The sequence below is a fragment of the Trichechus manatus genome, unplaced genomic scaffold, assembly GCF_000243295.1.
Source record: "Trichechus manatus latirostris isolate Lorelei unplaced genomic scaffold, TriManLat1.0 scaffold00137, whole genome shotgun sequence".
NCBI lineage: Eukaryota > Metazoa > Chordata > Mammalia > Sirenia > Trichechidae > Trichechus > Trichechus manatus.
This window is the reverse complement of record NW_004444073.1, coordinates 5,463,491-5,478,458: the sequence shown is the minus strand read 5'-3', so window position 1 is coordinate 5,478,458 and position 14,968 is coordinate 5,463,491. Positions and strand designations below refer to the sequence as shown.

At 41.8% G+C, this 14,968-nt stretch overlaps 1 protein-coding gene across 3 annotated transcripts in view; it reads left to right on the top strand.

Annotated features, from left to right (window-relative positions):
• The window catches only part of FKBP9 (FKBP prolyl isomerase 9), a 48,567-nt gene that overhangs the window by 20,390 nt on the left and 13,209 nt on the right, over positions 1–14,968 (top strand). Inside the window, exons 2-6 of one of the 3 annotated variants that reach the window (XM_004385318.2) lie at positions 2,850–2,995; positions 3,399–3,588; positions 4,212–4,357; positions 7,187–7,376; positions 11,981–12,126. In XM_004385318.2, coding sequence (XP_004385375.1) covers positions 2,850–2,995; positions 3,399–3,588; positions 4,212–4,357; positions 7,187–7,376; positions 11,981–12,126 — 818 coding nt within the window. Of the gene's footprint in view, positions 1–2,849; positions 2,996–3,398; positions 3,589–4,211; positions 4,358–7,186; positions 7,377–11,980; positions 12,136–14,968 lie in introns of all 3 variants that reach the window. The other 2 variants (XM_012558108.2, XM_012558107.2) reach the window with 2 other exon arrangements.

Sequence of the window (14,968 nt, the reverse complement as noted above, 5' to 3'; positions counted from 1 at the left end):
CATCGAGGCCGCGGCAGTCCGGAACGTGGGCCGCGGCGGCACCGACAGTGGAGACTTTTTGTTTTTTTTAATGGAAGAATTGGTAGCTGTTTTGCAAAACAAGCATAACATCTTTTTTACTAGGGTGATGCCTTAGTTATCTAGTGTCGCTATAACAGAAATACCACAAATGGATGGTTTAACAAACAAAAATTTATTCTCTCACAGTTTAGGAGGCTAGAAATCTGAATTTAGGGCACCAGCTCCAGGAGAAGGCTTTCTCTCTCTGTCAGCTCTGGGGAAGGTCCTTGTCATCAATCTTCCCCTGGTCTAGATGCTTCTCAGTGCAGGGACCCCGGGTCCAAAGGACACGATCTGTTCCTGGCTCTTCTTTCTTGGTGGTAACAAGGTCCCTCTCCTCCCTGCTCAATTCTCTCTTTTATAACTTAAAAAAGATTTACTTAAGATACAAGCAGGTTGTGTCTTGTCTGATTAACATAACTGCCTCTAATCCTGGCTCATTAACATTCATAGAGGTTAGGATTTACAGCACATATGATTATCAGATCACAAAATGGAGGACAGTCACACAATACTGAGAATCATGGCCTAGCTAAGTTGACACACATTTTGGGGGGACACAATTCAATCCATAACATTCCACCCTCCCCTCCCCCCACAAAATTCATGTTCTCGCCACATGTAAAACACGTTCATCCCATTATATCATTCCAAAAGTATTAAGTCAACTCCAAGTGCAAATTACATCCTGGAGCAAAATTCCTCTTCATCTGTGAAATCTAGCATACAAGTTATCTGCTTCCAAGGTACAGTGGTGGAACAGGCAGAAGCTAGACATTTCCATTACAAATGGAAGAAATTGGAGGGAAAGAAGGGATAACAGTCACCAAGCAAGTCAGCAGAACACATTATATTAGCTCTCAAGGCTTGAAAATAATCCTCTATTCTCTGAGACCATTTAGGCAATAGCCCTGCCCTCCACACACTGGGTGTTGGCCACACTCTCCAGATTCTGGGTGGAGGCCCCTTGGCCCTGGGCTTCAGCGCCACCTTCCAGGTCCACTGGGACAGCAACTCTGCTGCCTCAGATTTGGGCGGGCCCCATTCTCCTATTCTGAGTGGTAGCCCTACCCCCTTGGCCACAGCAGACCCCATTCTTCTGCCCCTTGGGCATGGCAGCCCCACCCCCTCAGTTTTGGGCAGCATATCCAGCAACATCCCACTGGCACTCGTGAAAGACAGCCCCACACTCTGGAACCAAGTTGGTTAAGATCCAACTCTTTGAGGCTGTGACCCCACCCTTTGAGACCCATCAGGCTGTGGTTCCGCCCTTTGAGACCTCAGAGGTTGTGGTCCCACTCTTTGAGACCAAGGCAGCTCTGCTTCCTGTGCTACGTGTCTCTTCAGCTTTTGCTTCCTGGTTCCTTGGCCTCTTGGCCTGAAGGCACTCAGCTTTCTTACTCTATGGGTCAGCAAGCCTAGCTCCACCAACAAGTGCCCAGAGGCACCCACTCTGCCCGGAAGCTTCCTGTCTGAAGGCACTCAGCTCTCTAGTTCCATGGGTCGGCTCCTGCACCATCTCATGCTGATCTCCTAGTTCTGCTGCTGGTGTTTCTCTGCCACTGCTTCTCACCATCTGCACTTTCTCTGGTGTTACAGCTCTCCTCATTTCCTTCTGAGCTCTCACCATAATTGCCTTTGATGTCTGTAATTCCACCAACAGTCTCCTCAGGGCAATCTAGACTTTTACTGTTGGGCACCTTAAAACTCTTCCAGCCTCTACCTATTCACAGTTTCAAAACTGCTTCCACAATTTAGGTATCTGTTAGAGCAGCACCCCACTTTCAGTACCAAATTCTGTATTAGTTATCTAGTGCTGTTATGACAGAAATACCACAAGTAGATGGCTATAACAAACAAATTTATTTCCTCACAGTTTAGGAGGCTAGAAATCCACATTCAGGGTGCCAACTCCAAGGGAGAGCTTTCTCTGTCAGCTCTGGGGGAAGGTCCTTGTCATTAATCTTCCCCTGGTCTAGATGCTTCTCAGCGCAGGGACCCTGGGTCCAAAGGACGTGCTCTGCTCCTGGCTCTTCTTGCTTGGTGGTAATGAGATCCCTCTCCTCTCTGCTTGCTTCTCTTGTATATCCAAAGAGATTGACTGAAGATACAACATAATCCTGTAGATTGTGTCATGCCTCATTAACATAACTGCCTCTAATCCTGCCTCATTAACATCATAGAGGTTAGGATTTATAACACATAGGATTATCAGATCACAAAATGGAAGACAGCTGCACAATACTGGGAATCATGGCCTAGCCAAGTTGACACACATTTTTGGGGGATACAGTTCAGTCCCTAACAGATAAGCTATGCCAGTGCTTAACTAACTTGATTTTCTGGTAATATTTAAGTTAATTAAAAAATTCCAACACTGCAAGTACTGTCCAGTCAAGACATTTCCTGTATCAGTAACTCCTCAGCAGGCTTTTTTTTTAAATGATTTAAAAAATTTTAAAATTTATTTTGTTGTCATTGTTGAGAGCATACACAGCAAAACATTCACCAATTCATCGACAGGCTTTTTAATGTGCAGTGATCTCCCTCTGTCCACAGGTATGTTTTTATAGGTTGGTTTCACCAAGGGAGGCCACCCAGAGGTGCCTCGAAAGAAAAGCTTGGTGGTTTACTTCCAAAAAAATCAGCTGTTGAAAAGCCTGTGGAGCCCAGTTCCACACATGGGGTGTCCATGAGTCAGAGTTGACTTGACAGCAACAGGTTGTTGGTTCATCAAGAGAGAGACTACTTACACTTTTCTTTTTTTCTTCTTGTCTTTGGGTCTTTAGCTATGACAGAGACTCCACCTTCAACGTATATGTGGGAAAAGGACAGCTGATTGCAGGGATGGACCAAGCTCTGGTCGGGATGTGCGTAAATGAGAGGCGTTTTGTGAAGATTCCCCCAAAGCTTGCCTATGGAAGTGATGGCGTTTGTAAGTTTTTGTTCCGTGTTTGTAAACACATCTGCAGAAACAACCAGAGCATTTGCAAGCTGTTCAGTCAGACAGACTAGATAATCTTAGAAGGTTTAGACTGGGGAAAACGAGAAGCAGTGAATACACACACAGCTATAATTTCCGTTTTAGGATTATTTCTTCTGGATATGAAAGAAGGTGTATTGAATGTTGCCCTTGTTGAGGGGAAATTTTTGTTTTCACTTTTCTTTCAATTCCATTTGGAGGAAAGAGGGAGGGAGCATGGCTCCCTTCTGGAATTCCATACCAGTGACCCACTTGAACCGTTTTGGCTTCCTTTCCGTGTGGCACCATCCTAGGCATTTATACGTCTGGCCTGAAAGGCAGCAGCTTCTCAGCATGAACTCTCTTTAATTTCCAGCTGGTGTGATCCCCCCGGATTCAGTGCTTCATTTTGATGTACTCTTGATGGATATTTGGAATTCTGAAGACCAGGTTCAGATTCACACTTATTTCAAGCCTCCCAGTTGCTCGCGGACCACCCAAGTGTCTGATTTTGTAAGGTACCACTACAACGGAACGTTCTTGGACGGGACACTCTTTGATTCGAGGTAAGTCCCGCCATCCATGGTTGTATCAGTGAGGTGCCCACTAATTCCTTCTGTCTTGCCTGATTTTTTATGTCCGTGGGGAAACCAGAAGAGGGTTCTTGCAACTTTAATCAGTAATAAATTCCCTTACTTTGGTCAAAATTTTAATGTATCTTAGAGTACTCTAAGAGCAACGTCAATCTAAATTAACAGTATTTTGAGATCTCATCATTAAGTAGACGATCCTAATTGTACATAGGTTCATACATGTTTTGTTCATTATTATAGTTTCCCCAGGGAAGGAGGAGGGGAAGGATGAATGTATATGAAACTGTGGAGAAGTGTGGAGTGGAGTGAGGTGCTGAGCTGGAGAACAGTGAACCCTTTGAGCTTTCTTCTCATTCTAGTGTTTGGCTAGATGGAATAGCAGGCCTGTTTTTGTGAATCATTGTGGTTTAATTACATGCTTTTCATTCTTCCTCAACTTGAGCATGTCTGTTTGGGAGCAACTGTAAATGCCTGCCTCCAGGGATGGGTAGGGGCTCATCGTTTAGCTGAGATTTGGGTAATAAATACCTCACAGAGGGATGAGTTGGAAACGTCATCATGGTATGGAACTTTTTCCCTTTCTCATTGGTTTCCAGTCACAATCGCATGAAAACTTATGACACGTATGTGGGGATTGGCTGGCTGATTCCTGGGATGGATAAAGGGCTGCTGGGAATGTGTGTGGGAGAGAAGCGCATCATCACCATCCCTCCTTTTCTGGCCTACGGGGAAGATGGAGACGGTAAGCCTTCTCTCTTGGAGCCACTCTCATCTGTCCTCATTTTTATTGCAGTGATTAATTCAACTGTTACCACATGAAACCCACCATTACTGTTAGACCTGTCCAATACAGTATTTGCATTTAAATTATAATTAAATAAAACTTAAAAATCAGTTCCTTTGTCAAAGTGCCAAGTTTCAAGTACTCAGTAAACACATGTGGCTAATGACAGCACAGATACAGAGTATTTCCATCACTGCAGAAAGTTCTGTTGGAGAACACTGGCGTAGGTCATCTGTCTGATTGTCGAGTTGCAGAAACTTCATTTACTAAAGGTTATTGGCATTCATAAGCAAGCCCTCCTGCCCCTGCCGCATGAGCTGTGTCCCTGGGCACCAACCACCTTGGGCTGCGTTTTCCCATGCGTGAAATGAGATTTGAACTAGACAGTCTAAAGGTTGTAGACATCAAGGTAGAAAGTTAGCCGTATAATGTCAGAATTGCCAATTTTTTTCCCGATTTGCTCCTCCATGATGGGTTTTATCTGTGACATTAGCTCCATGTGAACAAATGAAAAACATAATGTTAGAAAATACACTAGTTAGAATTAGTGTCCTGTTTATGATTTTACTGTGAAGGAAAACAGAAGATTGGCTTATAAGTAGAATTTCTCAGTTATTATTCGTGTTTGAATTTTAGGCACATTTAATCACACTGACAGGCAGACAAAGGAGACCTTCAGGCATTTAAACAAGCAGATCTATATAGTTAAGAAAAGAAATGAAAATATGGTTCTAATCAAGACGTTTATTAATAATGGAACCTGACTTATAGTAACCCTCTAATATAATGTTTTCAAGCTATGTTTCAGGGCTCTGTAGGTCTACAGAGCAGGAAGAAAGACAACCTGAGTGAAGGGGGCTCAGTCTTCTTCCCATCTACTTCCACAGAGGATGGTTCCTTGCTAAAAGAAAAATAAAATGTGAAAAACACTGCCCTAAATATGTTTTAATTCTCCCTTCCCTGAGGAATAACGACTTGCCATTGAGTCAGCTCCGACTCATGGCGACTCTATGTGTGTCAGAATAGAACTGTGCTCCATAGAGTTTTCAATTTCTGATTTTTCACAAGTAGATCACCAGGCCTTTCTTCTGAGGCACCTCTGGGTAGACTTCAACTTCCAACCTTTTGGTTAGCAGCTGAGCACGTTAACTGTTTTCACCACCTTATAGGATCGCTATGAGTGCGGATCAACTCAACGGCACACAACAATGGCAACAACATACTTATTGATAGGTGCCCTGGTGGCCTAATGGTTAAGAGCTAGGCTGCTAACCAAAAGGTCGGTGGTTGGAACCCACCCAGTGACTCTTCAGGAGAAAAGGCCTGGTGATTTGCTCCCATAAAGATTACAGTGTAGGAAACCCTATGGGGCAATTCTACTCTGTCATATAGGGTCACTATGAGTCAGAATCAACCCAGCGGCAAACAACAACGGTATACTTACTGATACTCAGATTGCCCCATCCTTGGCCAGAAAAAACCCAAATCCATTGCCATCGAGTTGATTCTGACTCATAGCTCCGTAGAGTTTCCAAGGAGCAACTGTGGATTTGAACTGCCGACCTTTTGAGTTAGCAGCCAAGCTCTTAACCAGTGTGCCACCAGGGCTCCCATCCTTGGCCAGTGGAAGTTTATTCACCTTGGTTCAAGTCCTTTGACGTCACCCACATGCTTATGACTTACATAATAAAGCCTTTAAAAATTGTTTTAAGAAAATTAAAAACAGAATACACTTTAAATGGGTGAATGGTATTCTATGTGAATTAACATCTCAGTCAAGCTATTAATAAAAAACATGTTCAGTTCTTGTTAATGCTAGAAAAATTAAAACTCTGGGGTTACTTTTAGGTTTTTCTTTTTTCTCTCAAATTGAACTATGTAGAAAGGTACACAGGATTAATATTCCATCACACACAAACACATATACACACACACAAACTCAGTCCACATGCACTTAGGGACTGACCATGTTCTAGAGGCTACTTTTAGCGGATTTCATCATTCCCCACAGGGGAATTACTAGATTTAGAGTTATTCATCGACTGATACTAATCTTTGCAAGGAGTGCTAATGCCCATTGATGTCTCTATGTGGATTAGTCATTTTGCAGATACTCAGTAAATCTTCACTGTGAGGAACATCTAAGAGAAGCAGAACCATCCAGAAGTGAGATAGAAATTATTTGAGGCTTATTTATATTCTGGGTTGTGGGTGCCATTTTTTCCCTCTGTTATCACTGTTTAATTTTAGTTTTATTTACGTATATTTTGTTTGGGATGCACTGAAAGGATTGAATTTTGCCTTTTGCCTCTTATAAAAATTGGCTGTTACTTCTGAAGTGCAAGTTGGTGTGGTGTTCTCCAGAACCAAATCAGAGCTTTGGAATTTGTATCTTTAAATGTTTGTGATTTGCTTGTGTACACAAACAGAAACCCACAGAGTTGTGTGTTTGGGTTTGCATGTGGGTGTATAACCACTCACATGGAGCTAACATGAGCGTGGAAAATAGAGGCACGGTAGTCGCTCATATTATTAATGTTGGTTTTCTCTTTTTCCTGAGGAAGTCAGGCTTCACATTATACCCTCCAGTCCATGGTTGGACACCATGGTTAGACAGCATGGTTAGACACCATGTGAGACCACTCAAGATTTGGAGGAACGTTTGTTTCCTTGGCTGGAAAACATCAAGGAATGAGTAACATCAATACAGAGAATGTTGAGTTGTTGTTAAAACCACTTCTTAAGTCTTCTGTCCTGATTTCAGCACGTTCCTCCATTCCACTGTAGGGAAAGACATACCTGGACAGGCATCACTGGTCTTTGATGTTGCATTATTGGATCTCCATAACCCCAAGGATGGCATTTCCATTGAGAATAAGGTAGTGCCTGAAAACTGTGAGCGGAGAAGTCAAAGTGGAGACTTCCTCAGGTATCATTACAATGGCACCCTTCTGGATGGCAGCTTCTTTGATTCCAGGTAAGGAGACAGCTGGAACCTTTCTCACCTGAATGTCTTATTAAATATTCTACCTCTGACTGGACCGTGATCGGAATACTCTCAGTGCTGGTTTGTTGTTAGTATTTTGATATCCACTACAGGTTACTGTTTTTTGATACTGAATTCCTTCACGGACTATTAGAATGTTCTCCTTTTTGAGGGGTATGGGAGATGGGTCTGAAGGAAAACAGGAAAGGCCTGCCCTTGACTTCCCAGTGGCTTTCCACGAGGGAATGGAAAGCACTCTCCCCGCACCACCCTGGGTCTCCTATACTGTGCTCGGCTATCCAAGTACAAACTCAGCTCTGGGATCCAGAACAGGGAGTGGCCAGAGGTGAGGTCAAGGAGGCCCCGTGGAAAGAGCAGAGACTTGGTGCTAGGAGACGTGAATTCTGGTCCCTGTCTGTGGTGTACTAGCTATGTGACTAGGGATAGTATTTGACTCCCCTGAGCTTCAGTTTTTTCTCCTGTTAGAATACCCTTCTCAAAGAGATAGTTAATGAGATGCAGATATATGACAGTGCTTTGCAAACTTTAAAGACTGGTTGGATGAACTCATCTCCCTTCCTGGTGCTGCAGAGGCCCACTCCCGTGCCACTGTTGTTATTCATAGTTTCGTTTGTTTATCAGGCACAGCCTGCTGTTTGTATAGATGGCTTGGGGTGCAAACTATGAGTGGGCAGCTGGTGTTCAGTCTGTCTTAATCATTCAAGTGGCATGTGTTGGTTGGAAACCACTCCTTTAGCTTCCTGTAGAGCAAACAAGTCGTGCCAGCAGCCTACCTGTCTCTGAGGTAATATGTAGACTTCCAGTTTATTTAGTCATCCAAAAACATTAGAGAAGAATTTTTATATGGTGTTATTTTATTTGAATAATTTATTCTTCCTGCTCCTAGGATTTCTTCTTTTAAATTTTTCATTGCATTTTTTGAGAAAAAGTAATCTCCACATGGCTCAAAATCAAAACAAAGAATGCGTTAAGATATCTGCCTCACATCCGCACCTCCCCTCGCCCCCTGGAGTTAACCACTATGATTGGTTTCTGGTTTATTTTTCCAGTATGTGGGTTTTTTTAAAATGTAAATCGGATCAAATACAAATGTTAGATTATCTTCTTTTCTTTATTCTACAGAGTGTAACATATTATATACACTCTTCTGCACTTTGCTTTTTTTTCGCCTTGGGATTTTTTTCCTATCAATGTACAGAGAGAAATCTTTTATATATATATACCTGTAGAGTATTCCATTGGAGGAATATACCAAATTTCTTTAGCTATTCCTCTATTGGAGAACATTTGAGTTGTTTTTATTCTTTTTCTATTACAAAAAAACAAAACAAAAAAATCCTTCAATGTGTGTGTTATTACTTGTTACAAGAGAGTTTGGTTCTGTCCTTTATTCCCTGGCATTAGACTTCTAATTGAAAGACCATATTTCTAGTGTACACCAGATTTCTTTCCTCATTGATAGAACCATGGTTTTCTTAGGTTTCAGACAGCTTTCCATGTTAGTACATTGGAATGTAGGCCATCCTAACAGCTGCGTAATAGTCCACTGTGTAGATTTGCTTTTATTTAGGTTATCAATTGCCCCTTGGTCATGTATGTTGTTTCCTGTATTTTGACATTCTGAGTAGGGCTGCCGTAGTTATTTTTGTAGCTAAATCTTTTTTTTTTTTTTAATTGTATTTAGATGAAGCTTTAGAGAACAAACTAGCTTCTCATTAAACAGTTAGTACACATATTGTTTTATGACATTGGTTAACAACACCATGACATGTCAACACTCTCCCTTCTCGACCTTGGGTTCCCTATTACCAGCTTTCCTGTCCCCTCCTGCCTTCTTGTCCTTTCCCCTGAGCTGGTGTGCCCATTTAGTCTCGTTTTGTTTTATGGGCCTGTCTAATCTTTGGATGAAGGGTGAACCTCAGGAGTGATTTCATTACTGAGCTAAAAGGGTGTCCGGGGGCCATACTCTCAGGGTTTCTCCAGTCTCTTTTAATTTTGGTTCTTGTGATTTGTGACTTGTTTAAATGTAAACTATTTATGTTGTTAAATACATTAGACTTCTTCTTTATGGGTTCTGTCTTTGGTGACTTGCTACGGTCTCTCCCCTTCCCTAGAATATATAAATATTTCCCCGTATTTCCTTCAAGCCCTTTAATAGTTTTACTTTTTTATCCTTTAAAATATTATTTATTAGAATTTTTATCTTCAAAAGTAGTATGTTCTTATTGTATATGTGAAACAATCCAAAGATGTATAATGAAAAATGTGATAATTTCTCATCAACCCCTTCCATTCTCACCACCGTGAGGTAACTGATACTAACTACCTTCCACAGTCTCTTTCCATGTTCATAAATGATTTCATATTAAAACCTTTAATCCATCTGGAACTTATTGGGGTATTCAGTGTAACAGAAAGATTTAACTTTATTTTTTTCCAGATGGTTAGCTGGTTTTTCCAACATGCTTTATTGAGTAACTCTGCATTTTTTTTTCACTGATTTAAAATATGACTTTTATTATGTACCAAATTCTTATATACACTTTTGGGTTTTTGTCTAGAATTTTTATCCTTTTCCATTGATATAACTATTTCTGGGCCAGTATCACACTTTTAATTTTAATAGCCTTTTAATTTGACATGGTTCAAAAACCTAAAGGTATACAATGAAAATTTTCCCTCCTATTTCTGTCCCTCAGTCAGTTAGTTCCCTTCCCCATAGGATCTAGTGTTATTAATTTCATCGGTCTTCTGTACTTACACATTGAAGTACACATCTATTTATTCCTCTATTTTTATTTTTATGGGAGTCATAGCATGCTATACACTGTACTTTTAAAACTGTATTCTTAATTGTTTCATTTTCCAAATGAACTTTCAAATTACTTTATTGAGTCCTATCCCCCCCACGCCTCACTTGGAGTTTTGATCGAAATTGTTTTCAAACAATTAGTTTGGGGTAGCATTGACAACTTTACAATCCTCAAACTTTCCCACTGGAAAATTTCCCACTGGGGAACATGGTGTTTTTTCCATTTATTTAAATTTTCTTTCATGTCCTTTCATTATGGTTGTTCAAAGTTCTCTACACTTCGAGCCAACTCTTCTCATCCAATCTATTCTTCTGAGTCATTGTTAACCCCAGTGCTCTTCCCTGTTCATTTGCCCACATCCTCCGGTGTCCACTGTTCCCCTCCTCTCCCATGGAACCTTTGCTGACTAGTCCAATTGGCAGTTCTTTCCACCTCCTCTTCTGTCACTTCCCTCTTCTGAGGCACCTTGCTGTCTCTCTCACCCCTTAGAGTCCTTTTATAAGGGACCGCATCTCATCGGTATCCTCGTCTCCCCTGAGTGCCTAGCAGTGGGCTGCCCATTGCTGACGATCACCAAGTACCTGCCGGACAGGTGGTAACGTGGGAAAGGTGCGAGCCCTGCCCTTGGCTAGAGAATGCTAGACAGCCAGATCCTTCCTTCTCTTCCCTGCTGTGTTCCCTTCCCGGCCAAGTGAGGGGATGAGGTTTGAAGCTGCTCACTGTGGGGCTGCTCTCCTCAGTGAGGCAGGAAGGAGTCCTTCTCCACAGCCTCCCCTAAAGGCTTATGCAGATAATCTCCCGCTTCCTGTGTGAGGAGAATCATCTGTTCGTAAGTATCATTTATTCATGCCCCTTGGCTTTGTGGTCTGTGAGGGATGTTGAAAAGGGAGAGCCCCTCGCAGCTTTGCCTTTTCATCTCTTTGGCCCTCCATGGCTGGCAGTCTTCTCTGAGGCACATCCTCTGGTTGTGTCTGATGAGGTAACAGTGAAACAGACTAGCTCTTTCAGGACAGGGTTTTTGCCACATCTGCGCATGGTGGGGGTGGGTGATGGGTGCAGATCACTGTGGTGCAGAGTTTGGTAGTAGACTTGACTTGTGAGGTTTTATCATTTTATGTTGGAATCATCAGGCTTTTAATCAAACTAATAGACATCAGAGTCAATTGGCAATCTATACAGAGCCTGGATCTCTCCATTGAGTAGAATACTCAGACCTCCTGCCAGTGGCATATGGGACACCCAAGCGCTCACTAGAGGGAGGCTTGGTGAGCAGTGATTACAGTAGGGATATTTCATCCAGGCTGTGGTAGAGACTGAAGAATTAAGTTGGCCTCAGTGTATAGGCTGTTTTTCTGGCAATCAGAATATTCATGTCCCACATACAGACTTGGTCTTCTTTGAATAGTGGGGACAGTCTCCTTGTGATACTTTCCGAGTCTGTGGTAAGGGCTACCTCTGATGCTTTTTCAGTAACTTGACATGGTTTCCAAATGCAGAGTCAAGTTTACATTAGCTACATTTCTGTGTGGTTGCTTCTTATGACCCTTATCACATCCATAAACCTGACCAAATCAGAGAGGGTTGGTGTCTTGTTTCTGGGAGTGTTTCTTTAGATGGCTACTCAGACACTGGGGATTGTTCACCATTGCAGGGGAGCATGGCTCTGTGTCCTCTCTTTTGGGTTCTGGAGGTCTCTAATTTATCCCGCTGCTATGGTGTCCATTGTTAGTAACCTCTTTATTTTTTTTTCTTCTTTTTTAGCTACTCCCGGAACCGTACCTTTGACACATACATTGGGCAGGGCTACGTGATTCCTGGAATGGATGAAGGTTTACTTGGTGTTTGCATTGGAGAGAAGCGGAGGATTGTGGTCCCCCCTCACTTGGGGTATGGAGAGGAAGGAAGAGGTGAGCGCTGTGTACACTGTGGCAATAACTGTGTGTTGCTTTCACATTGCTTGGAACAAGGGCTTCTAGGGAACCAAAACCCTGAGGTCCAGCTTAAGTGCCCAGCTAGCTTTAGTTTCTAATGTCACTGTTACTTCTCCCTGTTCCCCTACCCTTTTCTTCCTTCTCATTTAAAAAAATTTTTAAACCTGCACCAAAATTGAAGGAATTGTACAGCGAATTCCACTTAGATTCACTAATTACTAACATCTTACTATATTTATTTGATCTCACACTATAATGAAACACCGGTGGTGTAGTGGTTAAGAGCTACGTCTGCTAAGCAAAAGGTCGGCAGTGTGAATCCACCAGGTGCTCCTTGGAAACTCTGTGGGGCAGTTCTGCTCTGTCCTATAGGGTCCGTATGAGTCAGAATCGACTCGGCAATGGGTTTGGTTTGGATTTTTTTTTCGTGTGTGTGCTATAATTACATTTTTTTTGTCTGAACTATTTAAGAGTAAGCTGCAAAACTGTCTTCTTTGTTTTTTGATAACTTTACTGAGGTAAAATCTATACACCATAAAAGTCATCCATTAATGATTTTTAGTCCATTGACTAGGTTGTGCAACCATCACCATAATCTAGTTTTAGAACATGTTTGTCACCCTAACAGCAAACTCTGTTTTTTAAATTACACAAATAATGTATATTGACCTTAGAAAGAGAAAATACAGATAAACAAAGAAAACAAAAATCACCCATAATCCTACTACCCAGAAAATTAACAGTGTTAACCATGAAATGAACGTCCTTCTATGCTTTTGGGTACGTGTGAGTCTCTGTAGGTAAAAAGAAATATGTACCAACAAAAACAAATACTGACAAAAATGGGATCATCTATATGTACTACTTTGTAATTTCTCTCTCCACCTAATTTATTGTGAACAACTTCCCATGCCAATCGAATTTTTTAGTGGCTGCAGTGTGTTTTGAATGATGCTTCCATCTTACATTATGTTTTCTCACATCATTTTTAATTAACTTGATTAGGAATAGCTGATGCAGTATTTATTTTGCTTTTGTATTCTTCTTGCTGATGAGATTCTGGCTGGACTTGTTTGCTGGAAATATTCAGTTTGTTAACCTCCTTCTTACTTTCACTGATGTATCGTATGAATCCTGGTAGTTTTCTCGGTAGGGTTTGTCCCAGATGATCTAGGAAATATCTGATTGGTTGGAAACTATAGTGTGCCATGGAGAAACTTTTTTTTTCCTCATTGATTTTAATTTCTGATATATTAAGCCACAACGGATCACAGCCTGTGACACATTCAACAGGTCTTGCTTCATGTCTTGGACACCTTGTTTAATGTCTTGATGCTCTGTTGTTTTTTATCATGTAAATTTGTACTTCTAGCCAAGTATGTACAGAAATAGATAAATACTTTCTGAGTATCCTTATTTCATTATGAACTGATGACTAATCCTTCCACTAAGAAGAATGCATTGATGGAAAACATTTGCTTATTTTTATCCTTTTGGCTTTCAATCAAGTATGAGACAGAGCTTTGTGAAGACTTATATAAGGCTCTGGGAAGCATCAAAGGCTCATACATTTTCTGGGCATAAGCTGCTTCATTCTGAATCACATGTTGCTGTGGGGGTGAGGTGCCCTGATGTGTAAAACTCAGCTTCTTTTGTGGAGCCTGCCTCTGTCCTCTCATGATTAGTGTCTGTGGTCTCTTTGCAGGGTTTCATAGGACTTAATGCTCATCCTTGAGGGACTCAACCAAGAAGGGCACCAGGACAGAGAATCTATCTGATTTGTGACTTCCTTACCACCTACCAGAGGGCCAGGCACATAGTAATTGTTCAGTAAATGTTTGTGGAAGGAATGACTTGCTGGGCTCTACCTAGTGCTCTCAGCCTCCATCAGCATATCTTTTTGCTGTAGCCATTTTCCCTTGCACTGTTGGTGGAGAGGAAGGGCTAGGCCTTCTGTAAAGCTCTGGCTGCTTCTCCTGCCGTCAGGTTTGTTCCATGAAGGCAGTCCTGAAATTAGGGGGCTTGGAAGTGTTTACAGCCCTGAGAAGGCAAATAGGTTCTACCCACAGCGTTGTGTAAATATCGCTTCCTTGCTGGTTTCCTGCACCCCAGCTTCCTTTTAAGCACTCTTTTAGGAAGGAGAAGAAAACTACTCACATTATGCGCTGAATGTCAGGCACAACTCACCGTGATCCCATTCAAACCTCAAAACAATTGTCTAAGGCATTATCCTCATTTTTTATATAAAATAAGAAGGCCCAGAGAGTTTGAGTCATTTGGCCAAGGCCACACATCTAATTGGTGATGGAACCAGAAGTGGACCCGGGGATGTCTGACCCACCTGTGTATCAACAAATGAAATGAATGAGTTTCCATGCACAGTGATTTGTTGATACCCATATGTAGAGAACCAAGAACTCTAAACAGAAGCCCTAAGTCCTAGAGCTCTCAGAGAAAACTCACAACCACCAGGAGCAGCAGAGTTTCCTTCTGGGTGAGCTAGTCGGCTGCTTTTATTTTTTTGTCATCTGTGCCTCTACTATTTTTCATATAATTTATTTGTTATTGTTGAGAATATACACAGCAGACCATATACACCAATTCAACAATTTCTACATTTTCAGTTCAGTGACAAGGTTAAGAAACTTCTGATGCCACTCTACAGCTACTCATCCCTTAGTGTGTGTTAGTTCCCCATGTAGAGCTGCCCTTGGCCCTGATTCTGAGAAACCTTCTTGAGCAAACTTCTGGTCGGTGGCCCTCTACAATTTCTATTTCCTATGAGAAAGATCCTGCACCCTGTTACTATCCACATCAG